The 24,690-nt window shown below is 38.7% G+C and overlaps 2 protein-coding genes across 4 annotated transcripts in view; one reads left to right on the top strand and one right to left on the bottom strand.

The window, feature by feature from the left end:
* The window catches only part of CDC73 (cell division cycle 73), a 182,637-nt gene that overhangs the window by 79,801 nt on the left and 78,146 nt on the right, over window positions 1-24,690 (bottom strand). The gene's annotated exons all lie outside the window — the stretch shown is intronic.
* Window positions 544-8,377, top strand: B3GALT2 (beta-1,3-galactosyltransferase 2). The gene is made up of 2 exons (XM_030571551.1): window positions 544-1,143; window positions 6,219-8,377. Exon 2 carries the CDS (start codon window positions 6,351-6,353, stop codon window positions 7,626-7,628), a length of 1,278 nt encoding a protein of 425 aa, XP_030427411.1. The 5' UTR covers window positions 544-1,143; window positions 6,219-6,350; the 3' UTR covers window positions 7,629-8,377.

The raw sequence follows: 24,690 nt of genomic DNA, 5'->3' as shown, positions 1-24,690 counted from the left end.
TGCCTTGGTGTTTGTACATTAGCTGCTGCCAGCTGCTTTGACTAAACTAAGATCATGAAGAAGAGTTTCCACATGAGCAGTCATGGGTGTAGGAAATAAAGGTAGGGTCATTCTATTTTTATTTTAATATGATAATATAGTAGGACATAGGTCCTATTTTACACAGAATAACCAGGCATGTTCACAGAGCAGTGAAGAGGTTAACCCAAGCTAACATATTTAAAAGTATATAGCTCTTATCCTCTTCAGAAGTATATCTGGAATGGAAATGGAATGTCTAACATTAAAAACATTAGTGAATTGTAAGTTATGGCACTAAAGATAAGGGAATACAATATGAAAAACAAACTCAATCATTCACTTAATAATTATCCCATTTTCATATTATTCACTCATCACTACACTTGTACTGAATATGTATCATTTATCAAATAGAAGTAAAAACTTATAAGCTTTCTGGCTGCCTTAGGATTTAGTCAAAATGAATGCAAACAATCACGTGGGAGTCAGCCAAGCAATGACGTTAAATTCTGCTCTGTCAGAAGACGGCATCTGTCAAAGTCCACATTTAAACTGCTGCCTGCCTGTGCAGCAGCTGAAGAACTATGGAATGGATTTTATAGATCAAAACCCTTAGTTAAAATTGCTCAAAACCTTTTCAGTTACTGCCTAGCAACAAAGGAGGAAGGAAGGAAAAGAGGGAGGGAGAGATAAATCTTATTACTCAATGCAACTGAACCACTACATTCTAGCACTTGCTGCTTAACATTATCGCTAGAAATATGGATACTGAGAAGGGAATACAGCACTGCATTGTCCGACAAGGGAAATACCAGATGTAAAAGCTTCAATGCATCAATTGTCAGGAACAGACAACCCTCCTCGGAACACAAGCAAGAGCTACTGTTCTTTCATTTGAAAGATGAACAAAAGACCAAGAAATGGACACTTCTAAGCAAGGAAGGTAACACAGCAACGAGCAGACAGATGGACAGATTGGATACCGTGAAAAGCAATCGCAGGAAGCAGACGTTTGGGGGATGTGCGCATGTTCGATAGCATCTTTTCTGCTGAAATGATGGTGTGCCAAAACTATTTTCAGTGGGCATAATCCTTTCAACGTAAATGGCCTAACCAAGGAAGGTATGTCTAAACCACTTGTGAGATATTCATTCATCTATTACCTTTGCATCCTATAGGTATAGATCATTGCTAACCTATAATTCCCAGAGATAACATTTCCATGAACAGTGAAAAAGAATTCTAGCAATTCCTCCCCCCAGCACTCACACAACAGAGAACAAATGTCACTACTGCTTTACTTCTTAGTTATTAAATATATGTTTCTCATGGTCAACTGAGGGTTAAGGGTATGGAAAAGGGATTATGGGGCTAATGTAGCTATGTGTGGTTATTGTATTTGAGAAATTAAACTTAAGAACCTCTTGTTTTAAAAAAATCATTTAACCATCCTCTCAAACTAGGTCAATTTAATCCTTATCTGAAGTAATCTTAAAGCCCTGGTAAAATGGCTATGTGTGACACACGCTGAGTGCCCTGAACCATCAAAACAGACCATGCTGTCAAATTACATTAGTTAAGTAGTATCTTCAATCTTTCACGCATTTTCCACATATTGCTCTTAAACACAAGCAAAATGTCATCAGATTAAATATCATCAGCATGCCTAATTTAAGATTAAAGAAGCAAGCAAAAGAATGGACATGATTTAATCTACCAGCAGTACAATTAACCACCACATTTTACAAGTAGTATCAGGCTCGACTGAGATCTCCAAAGGAAACCTTAATACATTGGTATCACTCAAGATGGTGAGCATGTAATGTACATCATGCCATCATTACAAGTTATCTGCTTAATATGTAACAAATTGATTGTTTAACTACAACTATAAAAAAGGTACCATGATAAACTGATTGAAAATCTTTTCTATCTATTGTTTAAGCTCGGTAATCTTAAAATACTTTATTGATAAAAAACAGACAGGAATCTCATGTTACTATCACAATAAAAATAAAAGACCTGAATCTATAACAATCTTATAGAGCTACAGAGTGAACATCCTTATCTGCAAAATCTAGCAATAAAACATAATAAATTATTAAAGAGTAATATATAAAAGTGCTCTCTTTGTCCCAGGCAATTCTAACACATAAAACTAATGCAACTGTGGACAAAGTCTGCATGTCTAATTTAACAAAAGATGTAGCAAGATGATGTAACTTGAATACTGAGTGGCACCTTAACCAAACATAACTCATGTGTTAAATTTGTCCAAAACTTTAATTTTGTAAAAATTCACCAGGGGGTGGGGTTAGGGAACTAACCTCAGCAGATGTTCCATTGAATGATAAATAGTTAATTTTGTGAATTTAATGATTTGAAGTTATTGGATTTTAACTAGCAGAAAACAAACATCAGTTTGAGCATAGTCTATTTTGTGCAACGGATTAATGTAGTTAACATGTCAACATAGATATTACGCCCTGAATAATGTGTTTAAACCCTGCTGCTATTTACTACCAGTACACCAATTCTCAGGCCGCCTTCTCAACTTTTCCCTCTAATTAAGGGTTTGCCCACAGAGCTAATCAAAATAAGAAAATCCAGGATGTATAAATGCAGAGCTGAAACTAATGCTTCTATCTGCAGAGCCATAATTATTGAGTACTACTGGAAATAGAAGGAGCTGAAACAAGGGGAGCAAAGACAAAAATAAAACATTCAAGAGGCATTCTACAGTCTAACTTTGTCTATTCACAATACATCAATCACCGCACATTCAAGTGTTGAGAAACAAATAGAGCTTTTATAATATGCTTAAAATGCACAGCTGCATACTATAGCATTCAAAGGACAAGGTGACTATTCGACTCTGGGCAGATTTAGTCCCACTTACCAGTAACACAGGATGTGTTAATTCTACACTATTTAAAAAATACAGCTTAATATTACTGATTGAACAAGTGTTTGATAATACTCTACCTAATACAACAGTCAAGTGGTAGGAAACAAAACCATTAATGTTTTTCATAATGTATATTGCCAACTTTTCACAGTTTGTTAAACATTAGGCTATTTTTATTAGGTAATATAATATAATACTTTTTTCCCCCCAAAAAGGACAATTATTATTATACTTCGTGATAAAATTCTTAATTTCCTTCATGCATTTTAAAATATTTTGAACCACAGTAACAAATGACATAACGAAGACATCAAGTTTTAATTCAGTCTTTCAGTAAATATTTCCACAAGCCTAGTGAACAGACATGTTTTAAACACAAGAAATTATATAATTTTTGAATATACGGTTTTATTAAAATACATGAAAATCAAGAAACATTTGAAGAAATTGCATCATTTTTATCAAGTTTTGAGCTAAGGATAGGCTTAACATATTAAGAAATTTAAACAGACCACATAAGCATAAAGATTCTAAATAAGCTTTAGCTTTTAAAATCCTCTATTCCTATAATATTTTCTTGTGAAAATTAATTGAATACAAGTTTTCAGAAGCTCATTCTATACGTTTGCACATGAAATATTCGTAGATACTTTCAAGTTCCGCCAACTAAAAATGGGTGCACCGCAAAAAGTTACATTAAAATATTACTTAATAGTTACAGCTACCAACTTAAAAATCACTGAAATCTTTTGCATTTAATAAGAGGAAGTTGTGATAATAGAATAATTCAGTGTGGCTACAAAGTTCAATTGAACTGCAGTTGCTATCCTTTATTCAACTTTTCAAGAAATTCTGTGTTTTACCTTTCTGAAATCTACAAGAGCCTAAATACATAAGAAATGGAATAACAATTTTTTTTTACCAAATATATCCCCACCATCAGAAGCTGACATTAAATATTCATTGCACTGAGAGATGTTGGCTGAACAGACACATTTGAAGTAAGACTGTTATATTTGCTTTTATGTAAATTTAAAACTCAAACCACTGATATTGCAAATAAAACGCATTGTCAGCGATATACATTTCTCTCTCACATGCACACACACACACACACACACACACACACACACACACACACAAGTTCATGAATAGGCAGATCAGCTCAAAATTAAAACCTTAGGGATTTATTTCCTCCCACACAGACAATTTCAGGTTAGTTCTCAAATTAAATAATAATCACTTACAACTTTAACCTCCATGTTACAGGTATGCGTTGTGCACATTCTAAAATAGTTCTAGAGGCAGCTCAGTATCAAATAAACAATAAGTCAATAAACAATTTCAACTTCAGACAAAACTACTTCAACTCAGTGGGCTTAGGCACTGCATACAATACTAGAAAATCTTCATATAGAAGGGTTTAATATATCACTGAGCAAATATTTTACTGTTTCAGAAGCAGAATTTTGGAACTATATGGTCTTTTCAGATACATTTACATTGTTGCAAATCATGGTTAAAATCCCCACTTACTTGCTCCTCCTAGTGGAGGTTAATAAGATAGACAAACTATAGCTTTCATTCAGTAAGATAATACTTTCAGCACTGTATCCAAATATTCTAAATGAGCTGTCCTCTGCAGAAAGATCTATTCATTTTTTCATTTTAAATTTAGTCTGACATAGGGTCATTTTAAAAGCTTTATGTAGAATTTTTTTTTAGAATTTTTATTTTTCTACATGTTTTGGGCACAGTCTTGTAGGCTACATATGCATACAAACATAAATGGGGGGGGAAGTAAGTAAAGATTTTTAATCTCTAACCATGGCATGATTTAATAAATTATCACATCTGTGCCAACCTTTCAAATTACATCTTTACAGTTTAAATCTTGTAATTATCCATGTAACATGTCACTACCTTTTTTAAAATGAAGAATTAATCCAAATATTGGCTTTGGAAGATAGCAAAGTAATTAAATAAATTCCACATTTACATAAAAGAAGTGTTTTCCATGGGACTCCTACAAGATAGGAGGTTGTTGTTTTTTTAACCAACTCAAATCCCTCGAGTCTAGAAATAAATTAGAGCAAATTGAAAATCACAAACAAATTTGTACTGTGCAATGAAAGGCCCATTTATGAGATGATGTGATCAGCTTTTAATATGCAGCATCATGAAGCTGCCATACTGACTCTGCTCTTGAATCTCAAAATAAATTTATGAGGAGATGGGAAGTCATGCTGTAAAGCTATGTTAGCAAATTTTCTATAATTGCAGCTGCTAGTATAATTTTGTCTTCACTGTAACATTTTAACAGAAGCACTAGTTACTTTAAAAACAAGAAAAGCATCAAAAATAATCTGTGGTTTACTATAAAAATTGAGAAATTACTATGTAATTTTACTTCCTATTTTATACTTCCTGAACTCTCCATCCCTACATTAGATAAAATGTTTAATTTTAAAATTAACCACAGAAGATTCAGGTAAGGAAAATGTTCTCTTCAACCACTCATTGGGGAACTAAAGGTTAAAGATGAGTCAAAGACGAACGAATGCATTTTATCAATTTGTTACTGTCTGACAATTGTAGTGAGGTTACTGGACCCTGAAAATTAATGTTGACAGGTGCAACTTCTCACTGAGTTTCTGAACACAGTAGGGGCCAAGGAAAACAGGCCTAGCAGTGTACTGTGACTAACAGAACTCTGCTATAATCAACTTTGCACCGTCTGTCCCACTACCCAAACATGACCATTTTACAAAAAGGGCCTCTGACTGACAGCCATACTACCCACTGCAAGTCAAATCAATTTTATTTAATGCCAAGAAACCTTCCCATCTGGTATCACGGCCTTTTCACTTGGCCTTTCTCAAGAATTGTAGAACAGTTTTACATTCACTATACATAGAGCCGATTTAAGTCAGCCTCAGACTTTCTTGTCCAGAGTTGAACAAGCTACCTTTTATTGCACAGTGGGAAGGAAAAGACAAATCATTAGTATCTAGGATACACTATCCATATAAAGCAAAAGCTTTTTTGTAATTTGTAAAGCGCTGCACTTTTCCCAAATGCTAATGTGTCAAGTAAATTTTAACCTAAAAAAATGAAGTTTGCCTTTTAGTGTGGAATTCAACTTTCTGTTCAGATAATTACACTGAGACTAATATTTTACAGTAAAATTGAAATTTTATTTGCTACTTGTTTCTCACTGTAACTTTATATTATAAAAACCTGATCTTAAGGTGAATTGTAAAAGCTTGTTATTTTTTCACCTATGCAGCAGGGTGACCCTTTTGCAGAGAATTACTCAATGTGAATATAACAGAAGATGAATACCAAAGAATAGCAGTGGATTCAAAAGGAAAGGAAAAAGCATTTTGTTCAATCATTATCTCACATCCCATTGTTGGATATGTACAACATGCTTCAGTGGAGAAGACGACACTGCTGTTTTGCAAAAATGACGTGGAATACCAAAAGGTCTCTGTTTCGCACCCATCTTATTGGTCTGCTTTCTCTCGTGTTTCTTTTTGCTATGTTTCTGTTCTTTAATCATCATGACTGGCTGCCAGGCAGGGCTGGATTCAAAGAAAATCCTGTGGCTTACACTATTCGAGGATTTAGGTCTACAAAAAGTGAAACAAACCACAGCTCTCTGAGGAATATTTGGAAGGATACAGTCCCTCAGACTCTTAGGCCTCAGACAGTTACTAATTCCAACAACACTGACCTGTCACCACAAGGAGTAACTGGTTTAGAGAATACACTCAGTGCCAATGGAAGTATTTACAATGAGAAAGGTACTGGACATCCAACTTCATATCATTTTAAGTATATAATAAATGAGCCCGAAAAATGCCAGGAGAAGAGTCCTTTTCTAATACTACTCATAGCTGCAGAACCAGGCCAAGTGGAAGCTAGACAAGCTATTCGGCAAACATGGGGTAATGAAAGCCTGGCACCGGGTATCCAAATTGTTCGCATTTTTTTGCTGGGCTTAAGCATTAAACTAAATGGATACCTCCAACGTGCCATACTGGAGGAAAGCAGACAATACCATGATGTTATTCAACAAGAATATTTAGACACTTATTATAACTTAACCATTAAAACTCTTATGGGAATGAACTGGGTTGCCACCTACTGTCCAAATGTTCCCTATGTTATGAAAACTGACAGTGATATGTTTGTCAATACTGAGTATTTAATACATAAGCTTCTGAAGCCAGAACTGCCTCCAAGGCACAAGTATTTTACAGGTTACCTAATGAGAGGGTATGCACCTAATAGGAACAAGGATAGCAAGTGGTATATGCCACCTGATCTGTATCCAAGTGAGCGTTACCCTGTATTCTGCTCAGGAACTGGTTATGTATTTTCTGGAGATTTGGCAGAAAAGATATTTAAAGTCTCTTTAAGCATCAGACGCTTGCACTTAGAGGATGTATATGTGGGGATCTGTCTTGCCAAGTTGCGTATTGACCCTATGCCCCCACCCAATGAGTTTGTCTTCAATCACTGGAGAGTTTCTTATTCCAGCTGTAAATATAGCCACCTAATTACCTCCCATCAGTTCCAACCTAGTGAACTGATCAAATACTGGAACCACTTACAACAAAATAAGTACAATGCCTGTGCCAATGCAGCAAAAGAAAAAGCTGGCAGGTATCGCCATCGTAAACTGCATTAAAAAGGACAATACTCTCTATAAAAGTATCCCATGTGCAATTTGTAAATATTGCTGAAAGCATGTACAGTGAAAATGGATGAGCTTAATGGGACAGTCTTTAGTTAAGCCCTCATGACATAATGGAGTTTGAAAATTATTTTTTTAATTTTAGAAGAGTATAATTCTTGAAGATAGTAATATTATGAAACTATAACCAAAAGGTTTTCCAAACAAATTTGAGGAAAAAAGATGGTATACAAGGATTTTTCTGTGTTAATGTGCAATAATAAGCATGCACACTTTGGTGGTACACTTGCTATTTTATGTGCCAATAAAATATAATTGAGAATATTTTCCACATTAAATTATTAATTTTTTTTTAAATACACACACTGCTCTAATTCAAAACAGTATTTCCTCTTCAGCCATTAATGATTTCATTCTGTTGCCTAGAACTGTTGCAAATAAAACTATCCATGACAAGTTAAGGACATTTTGTAAGTTTACAAAGAAGTTTTATTCCTTAACTTCAGAACCATGTTAAAAAGTGATTACACAGCTGTTTCACAGGCAATAGGAATTTAGTAATGTGACATTTACAATTTGAGAAGAAACTATCAATACATTTTAAAGTACTGAGCACATACTTTACTACAGTAAGACAAACAAAACCCGCAGTTTAGAAGGCTGATATTTTGTGGTGTGACAGCTTGTAATGTGAACTGAGGCTTAGGGCTTGGCTACACTCAAAACTCCAAAGCGCTGCTGCAGCAGCGTTTTGAAGTGCGAGTGTGGTTGCGGCGCCAGTGCTGGGAGAGAGCTCTCCCAGCGCTGCATGTACTCCACCTCCCCGTGGGGATTAGCTTGCAGCGCTGGGAGCCTGTTTACACTGACGCTTTGCAGCACTGTAACTTGCCATGCTCAGGGGTGTGTTTTTTCATACCCATGAGCAAGAAAGTTGCAGTGCTGTAAAGTGCCAGTGTAGCCAAGGCCTTAGATTAAAGTCTAAATTGAGAAGTCATTGATGGTTACTACAAACTCAGTTATATTCGGAGGATGACATAATAACCTTGGTAACAAAGAGCATCCTAGTCCTAATACATTACTCACCATGCAAGTCCATTGTATCTGCTGTTGCATTCACTTTCTTTGAGGTAGTTAAAGGTGCATGAAAAATGCACAACTCAGAACCTTTGATCTGGTTTAAAAAATGCTCCAATTTTTTGGGGGAAAGACTGCAGTTCCCTTCCCCTCTCAAAAATACTATTAATTAAGTGAAAAATTGTCATTTGAGCAAAGTAAGCCAAAAATCATCTTTTCCACAAAGGTGGTAGGGAAGTGATAAGTTAGCAAAATTGACATTTCTGGATAGTAAGATGGTCTAAAAAAAATAAAAAGAACACGAGTGCGATGAAAGTCACTCCTGTGTCCCACTGAAAGTGGCAGTTAAAGATACAGATTTAATATATCTATAGGTTTCCACTCTATCAATGCACATACACTGCTACCTCGATATAACGGCACCCGATATAACATAAATTTGGATATAACACAGTAAAGCAGTGCTCCAGGGGGGCAGGGCCGCACGTTCCAGTGGATCAAAGCAAGTTCAATATATCACGGTTTCACCTATAACGCGGTAAGATTTTTTGGCTCCCAAGGACAGCGTTATACTGAGGTAGAGGTGTATTTAGGAAACATTTCCCAGTAGGCTGCTGCCTACTAATGCTAGATATTCTAAGTCACTATTTGTCGTCATAGTGCCAGGATACAGCCATAAACCTTTGATTTAGTAGAAAACCATTCTGCAACCTCCAATAGTACCTTTCTTGGGCAAAAAGAAAAATTCCTGAAACATTTGGGGAATAGTTATATTATTTGATTCACTTTTATTATTTATTTTAATAAAAACAGACTATATCTATGGTCACTCAAATCTTCCTTTACAGGAAGGTTACTCAGAAGGTAGTGGTTAGTCAGTTTCTGCATTATTTAAGACTTCTCTGGTTTCCCCTAATCTTTATTGCACTGGGTTTTCAAACTATGTAAGGCACAGAGACTGCATTTATTTTTTGGCTGATCTTCAGGTAATAATGGAAAGAGATCAGAGTCCATACAGATACTGTTTACTCTTTACAACCCTTGATATGTCTGACCACAAGGCAAGTACTAGTAGGTACGAACAAGCTGAATTACAGTGGTTGTGTTTGTTCCTCCTAGGGAACACTGCGCTCTTGGGTAACATGAGTAATTTGATTTTAGAGGTCCTGCTGTTTTCTATTTCACCACCTTTCTATATTCAATTTAACTACTCAGATGGTACCACAACCACAGGGTATGAGCATTTTCAAAGTATTAAACAGAACACTCTCTCTTCTTTCCAAACCTGTAGGAAAAATTGCTTAACTAGTTTACAGGGCCGGTGGAAGGATATTTTGCGCTAGGAGAAACTTCCACCTTGTGCCCCACCCTCTGAAAACTAGTAAATGTAGCATTATAAATAGCCTGTCAGAACGGGAAAGGGCTTTGTAATGTTTCTTTTTTACCTTTAAGGCATTTCAGTTGCTTGCCATTGCTTCTGATGGTGTTCCATTCAAAGTCTTACTGTTGTGCAAAGCTAAATACTTGAGCCTTGCATTGCATCACCAGCCAGGTTAGGCCGGGTGACAAATCCCCTTTGCCCCAAAGGGCCATTATCCCCTGGTGACTAATTTCTACTCCAAGTCTATAAAGCAGGCTTTTAAGGTAAATATATTATTCCTTCAATATTACCCATGCACACATCTCACTCTTGAGAAGTTACCAGCTTTGTGTAGATCCCCTCCACATTCCTCTTTGTGGGTAAGTGCCCTGTAAGACACGTGTTGGGTGCAGTGAGTTTGTCAGGCCAGTGGCGACGGCTGTTTGTGAAGATCAGAGGGCCTTTTGCCAAGGGGTGCTGGTGTCACAGTGAGCTTGGAGTGGTTGACAGTATGGGGCAGGACACTGAGGCTGGTGGGGCAGGTAACAGGCACTGGGCTGTGGGGCAGGCGGTGCCGGGAGTGGGCAGGGGCAGGTACCTGTCAGTCTCCAGCACTCGGGTCCTGCCAGCAGCCTCTTCATCTCAGAGTCTCCCCTGCTTGCCCAGGGGACACTCCTCTTCTCAAGCTCCCCGGCTGCTGCCGACACAGCCACCTGGGAGGATGCAGATGGGGGGGTGCCGTTGAGGATGAGACGCAAGGGGTTGGGCTCAGCTGGGGCCCTGCACCTGCTGGCCGAGAGAGCAGCAGGAACTAGGTGAGTGGGTATGCCGCTTGGATTAAGTGAAAGCTGCACTGAAGAAATAAATCTCATTTAGTTCTAAAAATGACGACGTCCATAGCCATTCCCTCTACATGTACATGAAGGTGACTGAGGGAAACAGACTTTGGGGCTGCTGCTTTACCACTGTGCTGATACCCATGTTTGGTTTTCCTTCAAATACAGATCCAACAGTTTGCTTTCCAGTTGATACTTGTCAGAGATAGCAGTCTGGATGAAAGCTAGACAAGATGGAAATAATGCTGCTGGCTATTGGGAAGACATCCGGAGAGATGGTTAGGGGCAGACTGTTCCCTCCATTAAGGATGTATTCTGTTCCTTAATTATGTGATATGCTATCATGGTTTCATAATGCATCCAGCACTGGGCCTTGATGTTCAGTTAAGAGCAATGGCTCAAGATACCTTCCCTAATCAACAGCTGACCCAAAGAATACAGCCCTTCCTTTCTGAGTAGGACCTCAGTGCTTTGCCACACCTTTGGCACTTCCAGGCTGGACCACTGTAATGGACTTTTTATTTGAGTTCTTCAGAAATTTCAGCTGGTCTAGAATATTGTTTAACGAGCATGAAAAAGACATATACAGCACATAACACTTCTCTGTATTGGAATTCTGCTTGCTGAAGGCTAAATCCAAGGGGTTAACAGCGAAACCTTATGTGGTTTGGCAGTAAGTTATCCTCTAACAGACTCATCTTTGGAACTTGTTCCTCCTTAAAAGTCTGCCAGCGTTTGGCAGCATTTTAGGACAGGTTGCAACATCCATCAGTTTAGTCTGGCACTGTAACTGGCAGAGGATTTGTTAGCGATCAGGTGCAGAGAGAGAGTGTGTGTGAGTGTGAGTGACAAAAGCTGCTTAGTTTTATAAGCTATATTGAGAGTCCATCACAGTTTGTAAAAAAATTGTATTAGTGCCTATGTGTAACTTGAAGGCACTTTATAAATACAAAAATAAATATTTGGACTATACACAAAATAGCCAGTCTACTGAAGTTTTTTTTGCCCCTGAACATTGTTCTCTTTTCCCTTGTTCAGAACCAACTTTTAAGAAGTGAAGGGGGCTTTGTACACTGAAAGACTATTACAGGATGAAATAGTAAAATGTTTTCCCATTTAAAAAAATAAAAACTGCTTTCCATTTGTCTATGTTGTGTTTAGACACCACTTAGTTTCTGCTTACCCTAGTACAAAATAAGAAAGCATTAGTTCATGTTTAAAATAATGCAATAGCAATTTATGGTACAAATTCTTTACTCATTTATTATTTTGCTTGTAATTTTTCACTTACAATATTCTCTTCACTAGAAGAGAACTATGTTTTGAGTTTCACATTGTCACCTTTCCAAACTAAGATGGACAGAAACTATATTTTTCATAAAAGTAGTTTGAGCATTTGTGGCTAAAGATAAAGAATCTGTTCCATGGTGTGTTCCTACAATACACATGTACCTACATCTCAATATATACCTCAATTGCCAATGTTAAAGGAAGTATTTTCATTTATCTGTTTTTTGGTTGTAAGATGAGAAAAAGAACAAATGCAATCAAACTATAAGATGACAGTAATATCAGGTAGATATAAGGGAAGGGAATATAGTTAAAAGCAGTCTTAAACGATGAGAACAATGGGTTAGTGGATTATCAGTAGGGAAGTATCAACTGTTAGCCAAAAATCATGAAACTTCCTCAGCTAAAAAGACATGCATATAAAATAACTATGAGTAATCCAGAAAGTAACTATTGAAAACAGCCATCATCTGACAATATGTCTGTCCCCTGTGCATCTTCAGCTAAGTGAGCAAGATAGGTTCTTTTCCAACTCAAACATCAATAGCTTTCTCTGTGGAAAAACAAGGTCTTATGGCTAACAGCACGGGGTTGGGAGACAGGACCAATTCTGACAGATTTCCTGTGTGAGCTTGGGCAAGTCTCATAACCTCTCTATCTCAGTTTCCACATGCAAAATAAGAATAAAAATACTTCCCAGCCTCAAGTGCTGCTGTGGGGAGAAATTCAGTGTCTGTAAGATTCTTTTGAGACTTAAATGGAAGATACTACAGAAGAGCAAAATATTCTTAACTAAATTCAAAGTTATTAACTCAATTTTTCATGGCAGTTATGTATAGCACAAACATCCAACTTTCAGATTCTAGGTTGAAGATGACATGCTAGTAAATAGTTCAACACCCTACCTCAAGCACTGATCATATTTTCTCAGTGTATGTCTACACTACAGACTTAAGTCGACCTATGTTAGGTACACTTACAGCCAGTCATTTGCTGATGTTTACGCTACCTTCCTTCTGCCAGTGGAGTGCATCCTCATCAGGAGTGGGGGGCTAAAAGCCAGTGCAGCTTCCACTCAGTTCCCTGCCGGGAGTGGGGGATGCAGCCGCCTGGGCATCTCGCTTCCCTGATCGGGAAGCCAGTTGCAACAGGGCTTCAGCTTCCTGGCTTTCTTGTCAATTTCACAGCTCCAACATGGAGCCCTGAAACTGACAAGACAGCCAACTGCCCATGTAAGTAACACACAGTGTCTACACAGACGCTGCATTGCCCTAACTACACTGCCATAAGCCCTATGTGTCTCATGGAGGTGGATTTATTATGTTGATATAGTAGGGCACTTACATCATAATTAGATTGACGTAAGCTGCCTTACATCAATCTACATAGTGGAGACCAGGTCTTAGGAAACTTTGAACATCCATCTGATATTGTGAGGAGGTAAACATGGAATCTCACATATTTTACAAGTTATATTTCAGAGTATATCGTACATCCATACTAAACCAAGCATTATATTCTGGTATCCTTACTATTCCAAGCATTTTTATCTAAAGAAGTGTAAAAGCGCAGCTAAAAAAAATCCCTACTCTGAAGGGTCTCTTTTCTCCCCATCTATTTTCCTGATGTGTCCTAACCCAGCACAAGCTTCAGACATACGATGGTATGAAATAGTGGGAGAGACTAGCAATGAAATTAAAAATTTAGAGCCATAAGTAATCAGTGAAAACTTGAGAGTGAAAGGAGAAGATAATATAAAAACACCAATTCCCTTCAGATTTCTTGTTAACGGTAAATAATAACGCATAGTTGAATCGATAACTCTCAGTTAGTTTTGGGTTTTGTTTTTTTTTTTAATGACTACAATAGTACATTTGCCAAACTCAGAAAACATTGCTTTTCTTAATTCTGCATTTTTATGTATGTCATGTACAAATATTTTATGCCTTTAAAAAGAACAGCATATTTAGCCACAGGCTGATTGAGCAGGACAATTACAGTAACTCAGAGTATGGTATCTTCCCTTAAATTTCACTGGATGTAGATAGCCCAAAGAGGATTTTACACAGATAGCAACTCAGAGACAACATCTTCCAAAACAGTCTATGTTATAACTGGTATGTGCTAATGGCTTGGAAGACTGAAGTGACTCAAGTCTGTAAGCCACAGTTTAAGAATGTAGTATTTACTGTACTATTGTAGGTCAGATCTTTGGTATTTCAGCATCCTACCTCAACATTGATCATCAATATCTATTTTTGCCTGCTGAGCTATTAACATATGTTTCTAGCCAGCTGTACAATAATGTGTAAAGGAGGCAAAGAGAAGGCAAGAATGCCACCTTTACTCTATATCCAAGACAAAAATAAAAGTTACAGGTGTAAGGAATAAAGATAAGCACTTCGGCCACCTCAGTTAAAAGAATATCTAGTTGTCAGGCTACAAAGATGAAATTGTCAGGCACTACAAATGAGGCAAGTAATCAAACACTATATTCAGGTTAAAAAAAATAGGATACATCTAATGTTAATTTTTTTAAAAGGAGGAAAAACTAGAAAACAATGTCTGAATCTATAATTAGAAAGGCCTACATAGCTGTCCATTCTGAAAGAAATAAAGTACAAAGTAGAGGGTAAATCCATTTCTATAGCAAAATTTCAAGTCATTTCACAATTACAAACGCACACTTTTAAAGAGTTGTACCTTGATCAGCGGGAATACTAGAGAAAGTGACATGACAGCATATCAGGAGATACTAACTCCAGAGGTAATCTTTTCCACAGACGGCTGTCAGTGAATATTCAAAACAAGACAAAGGGAATGAAAAATAGATCTGATGATCTAAAATTTAAACAGTTTATTTACCATTAAATTAATTAATTATTGTTCCTTTTTGATTAGTGCAGTAATAAATGAGAACTAACCTGGCTACAAAATGGCACTTTCTTTTCACAGTTAAATGATTACAAAAGGATTCAGCTGAACATGGATATAGATGAAAACTACCATGTTGCCTTCCTGGTATTACCATGGCAACAGTTACAGGTGCTCTCTCCTAAGTATTTAAACCTGACAGTTTCACAGTAACACTAACACTAACTGAATAATGGTGATGCTGTATTTTGCTTTATTAGCTAACTGCTCAAATCACAGAATATTAACTATTTTCTTCATACTTTTCAAAAACTAACTCTTGGACAGAGTACTCTGAATGAGAATAATCTTGAATGACTTACCGTATATACTCATTCATTAGCCTGTTCATTTATAAGCTGACCCCCCAAGATGGATAGGTAAAAATAGCAAAAACCTATGATCCTTTCCTAAGTTGACCCTATATTTCAGGGGTTGGCAAACTTTGGCTCCTGGCCCACTAAGGTATGCTGCCAGCAGCCCTGGACGTTTTGCTTACCCGGCGCATTCACAGCCATGGAGCCCCTCAGCTCCCAGTGGCTGCGGTTTGCTGTTCCCAGCCAATGGGAGCTGCAGGAAGTGGTGCCTCTTCCCGCAGCTCCCATTGGCTGGGAATGGCGAACCATGGCCATAGGGAGCTGAGGGGCTCTGTGCCTGCAGATGCTCCAGGTAAACAAAATGACAATGTATTAGATATTCAATTCAATGATTCCGTAGAGTTTAAAATCATCAAATTTTGGTGTAGACTTGTTTATAAGCCGACCTCCGCTCTTTCATGCGTCACTTTTTTTTACCAAAAATATTCAGCTTATGAATGAGTTTATATGGTATCTTAAAATAAATAGAAGTCCGTCCAGCATAAGAAACACTCTTAGCTACGCCTTTATGTAGTCTCAAAGAGTCCACCTAAACCACTTACGTTGAACGTCATTGGTGTAAAGTTGAAGTCAATACAGCTAAAATCTTTGATAGATTTTCTCTCAAAGGGTTACATTCTTGAAATAACTGGTCAAGAAAGTAATATAAGCATGTCTGAGAAAAAAGAGATTGTCTGTCTAAACAGAGAACAATTTCAGTATATACCAGGGCGGATAAAAAAATTATATATATATATATATATATATATAAAATTTACAATCAGATTTTCATAAAATTCTTTGAGGAAAAATCTATCTAAAGATCATTTTATTTAAGATACATTATCGCTCAAAGATAGATCTCATCATGGCGTAGGGATTATAAATTTTAATTCTATAGCATGAGAATATATTCATGTAATGTTTAAGAAAAATATTGTAAATGAGTTCCAATATTTCATGGATTACGGACTCAATCTTATGCGGTTCCCAGGGCTTCCGTGTAGATTATTTAGGCTAATCTTTCTATCTACTCAATGGGACTCAGTGCTCAGTCTAGAAGATACCATCAAAGATATTTAGTTTTGAAGTTCTCAAACTGTGGATTTGTGTCCCCAGAGACAACATGCTTGTTAACAGCAAAAATATTTTTAACTAACTATACAGAGGTGAGAAATAACACACCTCAACCCTACTGTCCCTCGGCAAATTTGTGTAGACAGAGTCAATCCCTTATCTCTCTCTAAAAGTGCAAAGTTTCAAAAAATTCAATGAATAGACGATTATTGGGGGCAGAATAGATCTGGACAAGTAAAAGTCTCGAGATAAATGTGAGAATGGAGGGCCAGGCAGTATAAATGAAAGTGAAACTGTTTGAACAGCATATTCCAAAAGTCTTGAGGTCTTTCTGAGTGTAGCCTTTATTGATTTGAGATCTACCATATTCTCTCACTAGAAGGGAAAACCCATAATGGCAGCAGGTCATAATGAAGACCCAGTTTCGGAATAAGAATCATTCAAAAATACATGTTTGCTGATATTTTAAAGAAAGTCACACCAGTGAACTGGTGGAAGTCACTTAAGCACTTGGATTCAGAGACTGTTAAAGTGATGCTTCTTCTGCCAGTGCAAAAAGAATATTTTCTTCTTTTGGACTAATTCAATCCAAATTGAGAAATAGTTTGGGACCTGAAAAAGCAGGAAAGCTTATTTTTCTTTTCCAGATTATGAACAAACAGGAAAATGAAGGTGATGATGATTGAGTTATCTGCAGAAGCCAATATTTGAGGTTTCTCATGTTGACCTGACTGACACAGTAAATTTAGTTTTTTTGTTTGTTTTTTAAATATTTCATTTAACTATTTTAGTTTAAAACAACTTAAACAAAAACAAACCTGATTTTAAAAAATTTGAATGATTAACTAAATTCAAAAATCCGTATGCTTGTTTTGTTAAAATATTCTCTGTTTACTATTGAAGAAAAAAATCCAGAATGCATAACACTGTTGTTTTAGCAGCAAAGAATCCTGTGGCACCTTATAGACTAAAAGACGTTTTGGAGCATGAGCTTTCGTGGGTGAATGCATCTGAGGAAGTGGGTATTCACCCACGAAAGCTCATGCTCCAAAACGTCTGTTAGTCTATAAGGTGCCACAGGATTCTTTGCTGCTTTTACAGATCCAGACTAACACGGCTACCACTCTGATACTTGACACCATGCAAGGCACTGCATTTAGCCGTATGGAATGGAAATCCATCAACCTCATGAAGAAACTTGCACAAATACAGACAGATGATATCTTCCTTTCCAAATGCAAACGGATGGACATCATACCAAATGGACTAAAGGTAAAAAATCCGCTGCTATCTACATACTACACAGACCACAGTGAGAGATTATGTCATACTCTATCAAAAAAACTGAGGAACCACCTGATCAGCATCCTATACAGCAAACAGGAAAACATCAAAAAAGAGCTCTCCAACCTGGAGACTCTCATTAATAACCAAACTTCTATACAAACGGACTTCACTAGAATAAGACAGGAGATCTACATTACTCACTTCACCGCTCTTCAAAGGAAAAAGGACTGTAAGCTGTCTAAACTCCTACCTGCCACATGGGGCCACAACAGTGGTACCCCTAACCCACCCAGCAATATCGTCAATCTATCCAACTACACACTCAGCCCAGAAGAAAAGTCTGTCCTATCTCGGGGACTCTCTTTCTGCCCTGCCACCCCCACCAACATGATACAGTTCTGTGGCGATCTGGAAGCCTACTTTCGCCGTCTCCGACTCAAAGAATACTTCCAGGACAACACTGAACAGTGCACTGATACACAGGTGCCCTCCCACCAACAGCACAAGAAAAAGAACTCCACATGGACTCCTCCTTAGGGTCGAAATGACAGCCTGGACCTATACATTGAATGCTTCCGCCGGCATGCACAGGCAGAAATCGTGGAACAACATCGCTTGCCTCACAACCTAAGTCGTGCAGAACGCAATGCCATCCACAGCCTCAGAAACCACCCTGACATTATCATCAAAGAGGCTGATAAAGGAGGTGCCGTTGTCATCATGAACAGGTCTGACTATCAAAAGGAGGCAGCCAGACAACTCTCCAATACCAAATTCTACAGGCCACTTCCCTCAGATCCCACTGAGGAATACACTAAGAAACTACAGCATCTACTCAGGACACTCCCTACACTAACACCAGAAGAAATCAACATACCCCTAGAGCCCCGACCAGGGTTATTCTATCTACTACCCAAGATCCACAAACCCGGAAATCCTGGACGCCCCATCATCTCGGGCATTGGCACTCTCACTGAAGGACTATCTGGATATATGGACTCTCTACTCAGACCCTATGCCACCAGCACTCCCAGCTATCTCCGCGACACCACTGATTTCCTGAGGAAACTACAATGCATTGGTGACCTCCCAGAAAACACCATCCTAGCCACCATGGATGTAGAGGCTCTCTACACGAACATCCCACACACAGATGGAATACAAGCTGTCAGGAACACTATCCCTGATGTTGCCACAGCACAACTGGCTGCTGAGCTCTGTGCCTTTATACTTACACACAACTATTTCAAATTTGATGACAATATATATCTCCAGATCAGTGGCACTGCTATGGGCACCCACATGGCCCCACAATATGCCAATATCTTCATGGCCGACCTGGAACAACGCTTCCTCAGCTCTCGTCCACTCACACCCCTTCTCTATCTACGCTACATTGATGACATCTTCATCATCTGGACCCATGGGAAGGAGATTCTGGAAAAATTCCACCATGATTTCAACAGCTTCCACCCCACCATCAACCTCAGCCTGGACCAATCTACACGGGAGGTCCACTTTCTTGACACCACGGTGCAAATAAGTGATGGTCACATTAACACCACCCTATATCGAAAACCCACCAACCGCTATGCCTACCTTCATGTCTCCAGCTTCCATCCCGGGCACATCACACGATCCATTGTCTACAGCCAAGCACTGAGGTACAACCGCATCTGCTCTAACCCCTCAGACAGAGACCAACACCTACAAAATCTCCACCAAGCATTCTCAAAACTACAATACCCGCACGAGGAAATAAGGAAACAGATCAACAGAGCCAGACGTGTACCCAGAAGCCTCCTACTGCAAGACAAACCCAAGAGAGAAACCAACAGGACTCCACTGGCCATCACATACAGCCCCCAGCTAAAACCCCTCCAACGCATCATCAAGGATCTACAACCCATCCTGGACAATGATCCCACACTTTCACAGGCCTTGGGTGGCAGGCCAATCCTTGCCCACAGACAACCTGCCAACCTGAAACATATTCTCACCAGTAACTGCACACCACACCATAATAACTCTTGCTCAGGAACCAATCCATGCAACAAACCTCGATGCCAACTCTGCCCACATATCTACACCAGCGACACCATCACAGGACCTAACCAGATCAGCCACACCATCACTGGTTCATTCACCTGCACATCCACCAATGTAATATACGCCATCATATGCCAGCAATGCCCCTCTGCTATGTACATCGGCCAAACTGGACAGTCTCTACGGAAAAGGATAAATGGACACAAATCAGACATTAGGAATGGCAATATACAAAAACCTGTAGGAGAGCACTTCAACCTCCCTGGCCACACTATAGCAGACCTTAAGGTGGCCATCCTGCAGCAAAAAAACTTCAGGACCAGACTTCAAAGAGAAACTGCTGAGCTTCAGTTCATCTGCAAATTTGACACCATCAGCTCAGGATTGAACAAAGACTGTGAATGGCTTGCCAATTACAGAACCAGTTTCTCCTCTCTTGGTTTTCACACCTCAACTGCTAGAACAGGGCCTCATCCTCCCTGATTGAACTGACCTCATTATCTCTAGCTTGCTTGCTAGCACACATATATATACCTGCCCCTGGATATTTCCATAACATGCATCTGAGGAAGTGGGTATTCACCCACGAAAGCTCATGCTCCAAAACGTCTGTTAGTCTATAAGGTGCCACAGGATTCTTTGCTGCTTTTACAGATCCAGACTAACACGGCTACCCTCTGATACTGTTGTTTTAGTTAAATAAAACAATTTAAATGTCTGTTTGGTGATGTTCTTCTCCTAATACAGCATGGCAAGAAAATCCTTCAAATGTTAATGATTAACCTCTTGAATTGGAGATAGTTCACCTCCCAGTGACTTCATAAATATCTGCTTCAATTACCTTTGGTAAATGAAATAACCAAACAATCCTTCATTTTCTGATACAGCTGTAAAATTAATCTGAAAAGTTTTCAAAATAAATCACTTAAAAAATGTATAGTTGTACCTTCTAATAACGAAACCTACATCGATCTGAGTTGTGGAGAATATGTATTAAAGTTATAACAACCAACAAGAATGCACTTTTATGCAGAAATTCATCATTAAATAAAGTCATCTTGACTAGTGATTTAAATCAAATCCACCCTTGTGTATATCTTGAAAAAAATTACTTGAGAGAGCAGGAGGATAGACCCACAATCTTTTCCAGTCTTGAACTGTATGTACTCTACTATTTTCATCAAGTTGTAGACAATCTTAACTCAGTGGGTATATAAAAGGATATTATAGGCAAATGCATTAATTGGCATAATTCAAACACTTTCACCTCCAAAAAAACCTCTTCAAAACGCTTCACACCAACACCTGCGCAACAGATTAAATAAGTATTCTAGCATTTATTTTGTCTTTAATCATAAAGTATAGGATACTTCAGTGGTCAGTTGTCAACAAGACACTATTATGTATACTAAAAAGAAAACTGATATTTCCAATAACTAAGCAATTTTCTGAGTACTGATTACAGATATCTGAAAATGAACTGCACGGTAGCCACAAACACTATTAGAAGCTTGCAAGAAAGTAAAATATTTCATTTCGCCAACAAAAAAGATCATAGATTCAGACTCATAGACATTAAGGTAAGAAGGGACCACTATGATCATCTAGTCTGACCTCCTGCATAATGCAGGCCACAGAATCTTACCCACCCACTCCTGTAACAAACCCCTAACCTATTTCTGAGTTATTGAAGTCCTCAAATCGTGGTTTGAAGACCTCAAGGTGCAGAGAATCCTCCAGCAAGTGACCCATGCCCCATGCTGCAGAGGAAGGCGAGAAACCTCCAGGGCCTCTGCCAATTTGCCCTGGAAGAAAATTCCTTCCCAGCCCCAAATATGGCAATCAGTTAAACCCTGAGCATGTGGGCAAGAGTCACCAGCCAGCACCCAGGAAAAAATTCTCTGCAGAAACTCAGACCCCACCCCATCTAACATCCCATCACAGATCACTGGGCACACTTATCTGCTGATAATCAAAGATCAATTCCCAAAATTAGGCTAACCCATCATACCATCCCCTCCATAAACTTATCAAGCTTAATCTTAAAGCCAATCTTTTGCCCCCACTACTCCCCTTGGAAGGCTGTTCCAGAACTTCACTCCTCTGATGGTTAGAAACCTTCATCTAATTTCAAGTCTAAACTTCCTAGTGTCCAGTTTATATCCATTTGTTCTTGTGTCCACATTGGTACTAAGTTTAAATAATTCTTCATCCCTCCCTGATATTTATTCCTCTGCCCTATTTATAGAGAGCAATCATATCTCCCCTCAAGGTATGGCTACACTCGAAACTTCAAAGCGCTGCCGTGGGAGAGCTGCCATGGCAGAGCTTTGAAGTGTGAGTGTGGTCGCAGCGCCAGCACTGGGAGAGAGCTCTCCCAGCGCTGCACATACTCCACCTCCTCACGGGGATTAGCTTGCAGTCCTGGGAGCTGCGCCCCAGCACCATGGCACTGTTTACACTAGCGCTTTACAGTGCTGTATCTTGCAGCGCTCAGGAGGGTGTTTTTTTCACACCCCTGAGCGAGAAAGTTGCAGTGTTGTAAAGCGCCAGTGTAGCCAAGGCCTCAGCCTTCTTTTGGTTAGGCTAAACAAGACAAGCTCTTTCAGTCTCCTTTCACAAGACAGGTTTTCCATTCCTCGGATCATCCTAGTAGCCCTTCTCTGAACCTGTTCCAGTTTGAATTCACCCTTCTTAAACATGGGAGACCAGAACCGCACACAATATTCCAGATGAGGTCTCACCAGTGCCTTGTATAATGGTACTAACACCTCCTTATCTTTACTGGAAATACCTCGCCTGATGCACCCCAAAACCGCATTAGCTTTTTTAACGGCCATATCACGTTGGCAGCTCATAGTGATCCTGTGATCAACCAATACTCCAAAGTCCTTCTCCTCCTCTGTTACTTCCAACTGATGTGCCCCCAATTTATAACCAAAATTCTTATTATCCCTAAATGCATGACCTTGCACTTTTCACTATTAAATTTCATCCTATTACTTACACTCCAGTTTACAGGATCATTCACATCTTCCTGTATGACAACCCAGTCCTTATCTGTGTTGGCAATACCTCCCAGCTTTGTGTCATCCGCAAACTTTATTAGCACATTCCCACTTTTTGTGTGAAGATCAATAATAAAAAGATTAAATAAGACTGGTCCCAAAACCGATCCCTGAGGAACCCCATTAGTAACATCCTTCCAGCCTGAAAGTTCACATTTCAGTATGACCCACTGTAGTCTCCCCTTTAACCAGTTCCTTATCCACCTTTCGATTTTCATACTGATCCCCATCTTCTCCAATTTAACTAATAACTCCCCACGTGGAACCGTATCAAATGCCTTACTGAAATTGGGGTAAATTAGATCCACTGCATTTCCTTTGTCTAAAAAAATCTGTTACCTTCTTAAAGAAGGAGACCAGGTTGGTTTGGCGTGAGCTACCTTTTGTAAAACCATGTTATATTTTGTCTCAATTACCACTGATATCCTTAACTACTTTCTCCTTCACATTTTTTTTTCCAAGACCTTGAATACTACAGATGTCAAACTAACAGGCCAATAGTTTCTCGGATCCCTTTTTTTGCCTCTCTTAAAAATAGGAACTATGTTAGCAATTCTCCAGTCATACGGTACAACCCAAGTTTACTGATTCATTAAAAATTCTTGCTAATGGGTTTGCAATTTCACACGCCAGTTCCTTTAATATTCTTGGATGAAGATTATCTGGGCCCTCCAATTTCATCCCATAAAGCTGTTTGAGTTTGGCTTCTACCTCGGATGTGGTAACATCTACCTCCATATCCTCATTCCCATTTCTCATCCTACCATTATCCCTAAGCTCCTCATTAGCCTCATTAAAGACTGAGGCAAAGAATTTGTTTAGATATTGGGCCATGCCTAGATTATCCTTAACTTCCACTCCATTCTCAGTGTTTAGCAGTCCCACTTCTTTCTTTGTTTGCTTCTTATTTATATGGATATAGAACCTTTTACTATTGGTTTTAATTCCCTTTGTAAGGGAAAGCTCTACATGGCTTTTGGCCTTTCTCACTTTATCCCTACATGTTCTGATCTCAATAAAGGTAGCTCTCCTTGCTAATCCCCCCCACCTTCCACTCCCTGTAGGCTTTCTGCTTTTCCTTAATCACCTCTCTGAGATGCTTGCTCATCCAGCTTGGTCTACAACTCCTGCCTCTGATTTTTTTCCCCTTTCTTGGGATGCAGGCTTCTGATAGTTTCTGCAACTTTGACTGGAAGTAATTCCAGGTCTCCTCCGCATTTAGATCCACAAGTTCTTCAGTCCAATCCACTTCCCTAACTAAATTTCCTTAATTCTTTAAAGTTAGCCCTTTTGAAATCAAAAACCCTAGTCCCAGACCTATTTTTGTTTATCCTTCCATCTAGTTTGAACTGAATTAGCTCATGATCACTCAAACCAAGGTTGTCCCCTACAACCATTTCTTCTATGAAGTCCTCACTACTCACCAAACCAAATCTAAAATGGCATCCCCTCTTGTTGGTTCAGCAACTACTTGGTGAAGGAATCGATCAGCTATCGCAGCCAGAAAGATCTGAGCCCTATTATTATTACTAGCACTTGTCCTCCAGTCTATATCTGCGAAGTTAAAGTCTCCCATGCTCACAAAACTCCCATTAGTGTTTACTTCATTAGAAACATTTAAGAGGTCTCCTATCCATATTCAGATCGGATCCCAGCAGTCTGTAGCACACCCCAAGAACTGTCTCAGGGGAGACTCTAGTAGCTTTCTTTCCCAATGTGATTGTTACCCAGATAGACTCTGTCTTA

Source organism: Gopherus evgoodei, chromosome 8, assembly GCF_007399415.2.
Source record: "Gopherus evgoodei ecotype Sinaloan lineage chromosome 8, rGopEvg1_v1.p, whole genome shotgun sequence".
NCBI lineage: Eukaryota > Metazoa > Chordata > Testudines > Testudinidae > Gopherus > Gopherus evgoodei.
Note: the sequence above shows the minus strand (reverse complement) of the source record. Positions and strands in the feature narration are given on the sequence as shown.

What these genes read in the sequence shown, in the direction of transcription:
- B3GALT2 (XM_030571551.1), top strand. Translation starts at nt 6,351, where the DNA reads ATGTACAACATGCTTCAGTGGAGAAGACGACACTGCTGTTTTGCAAAA.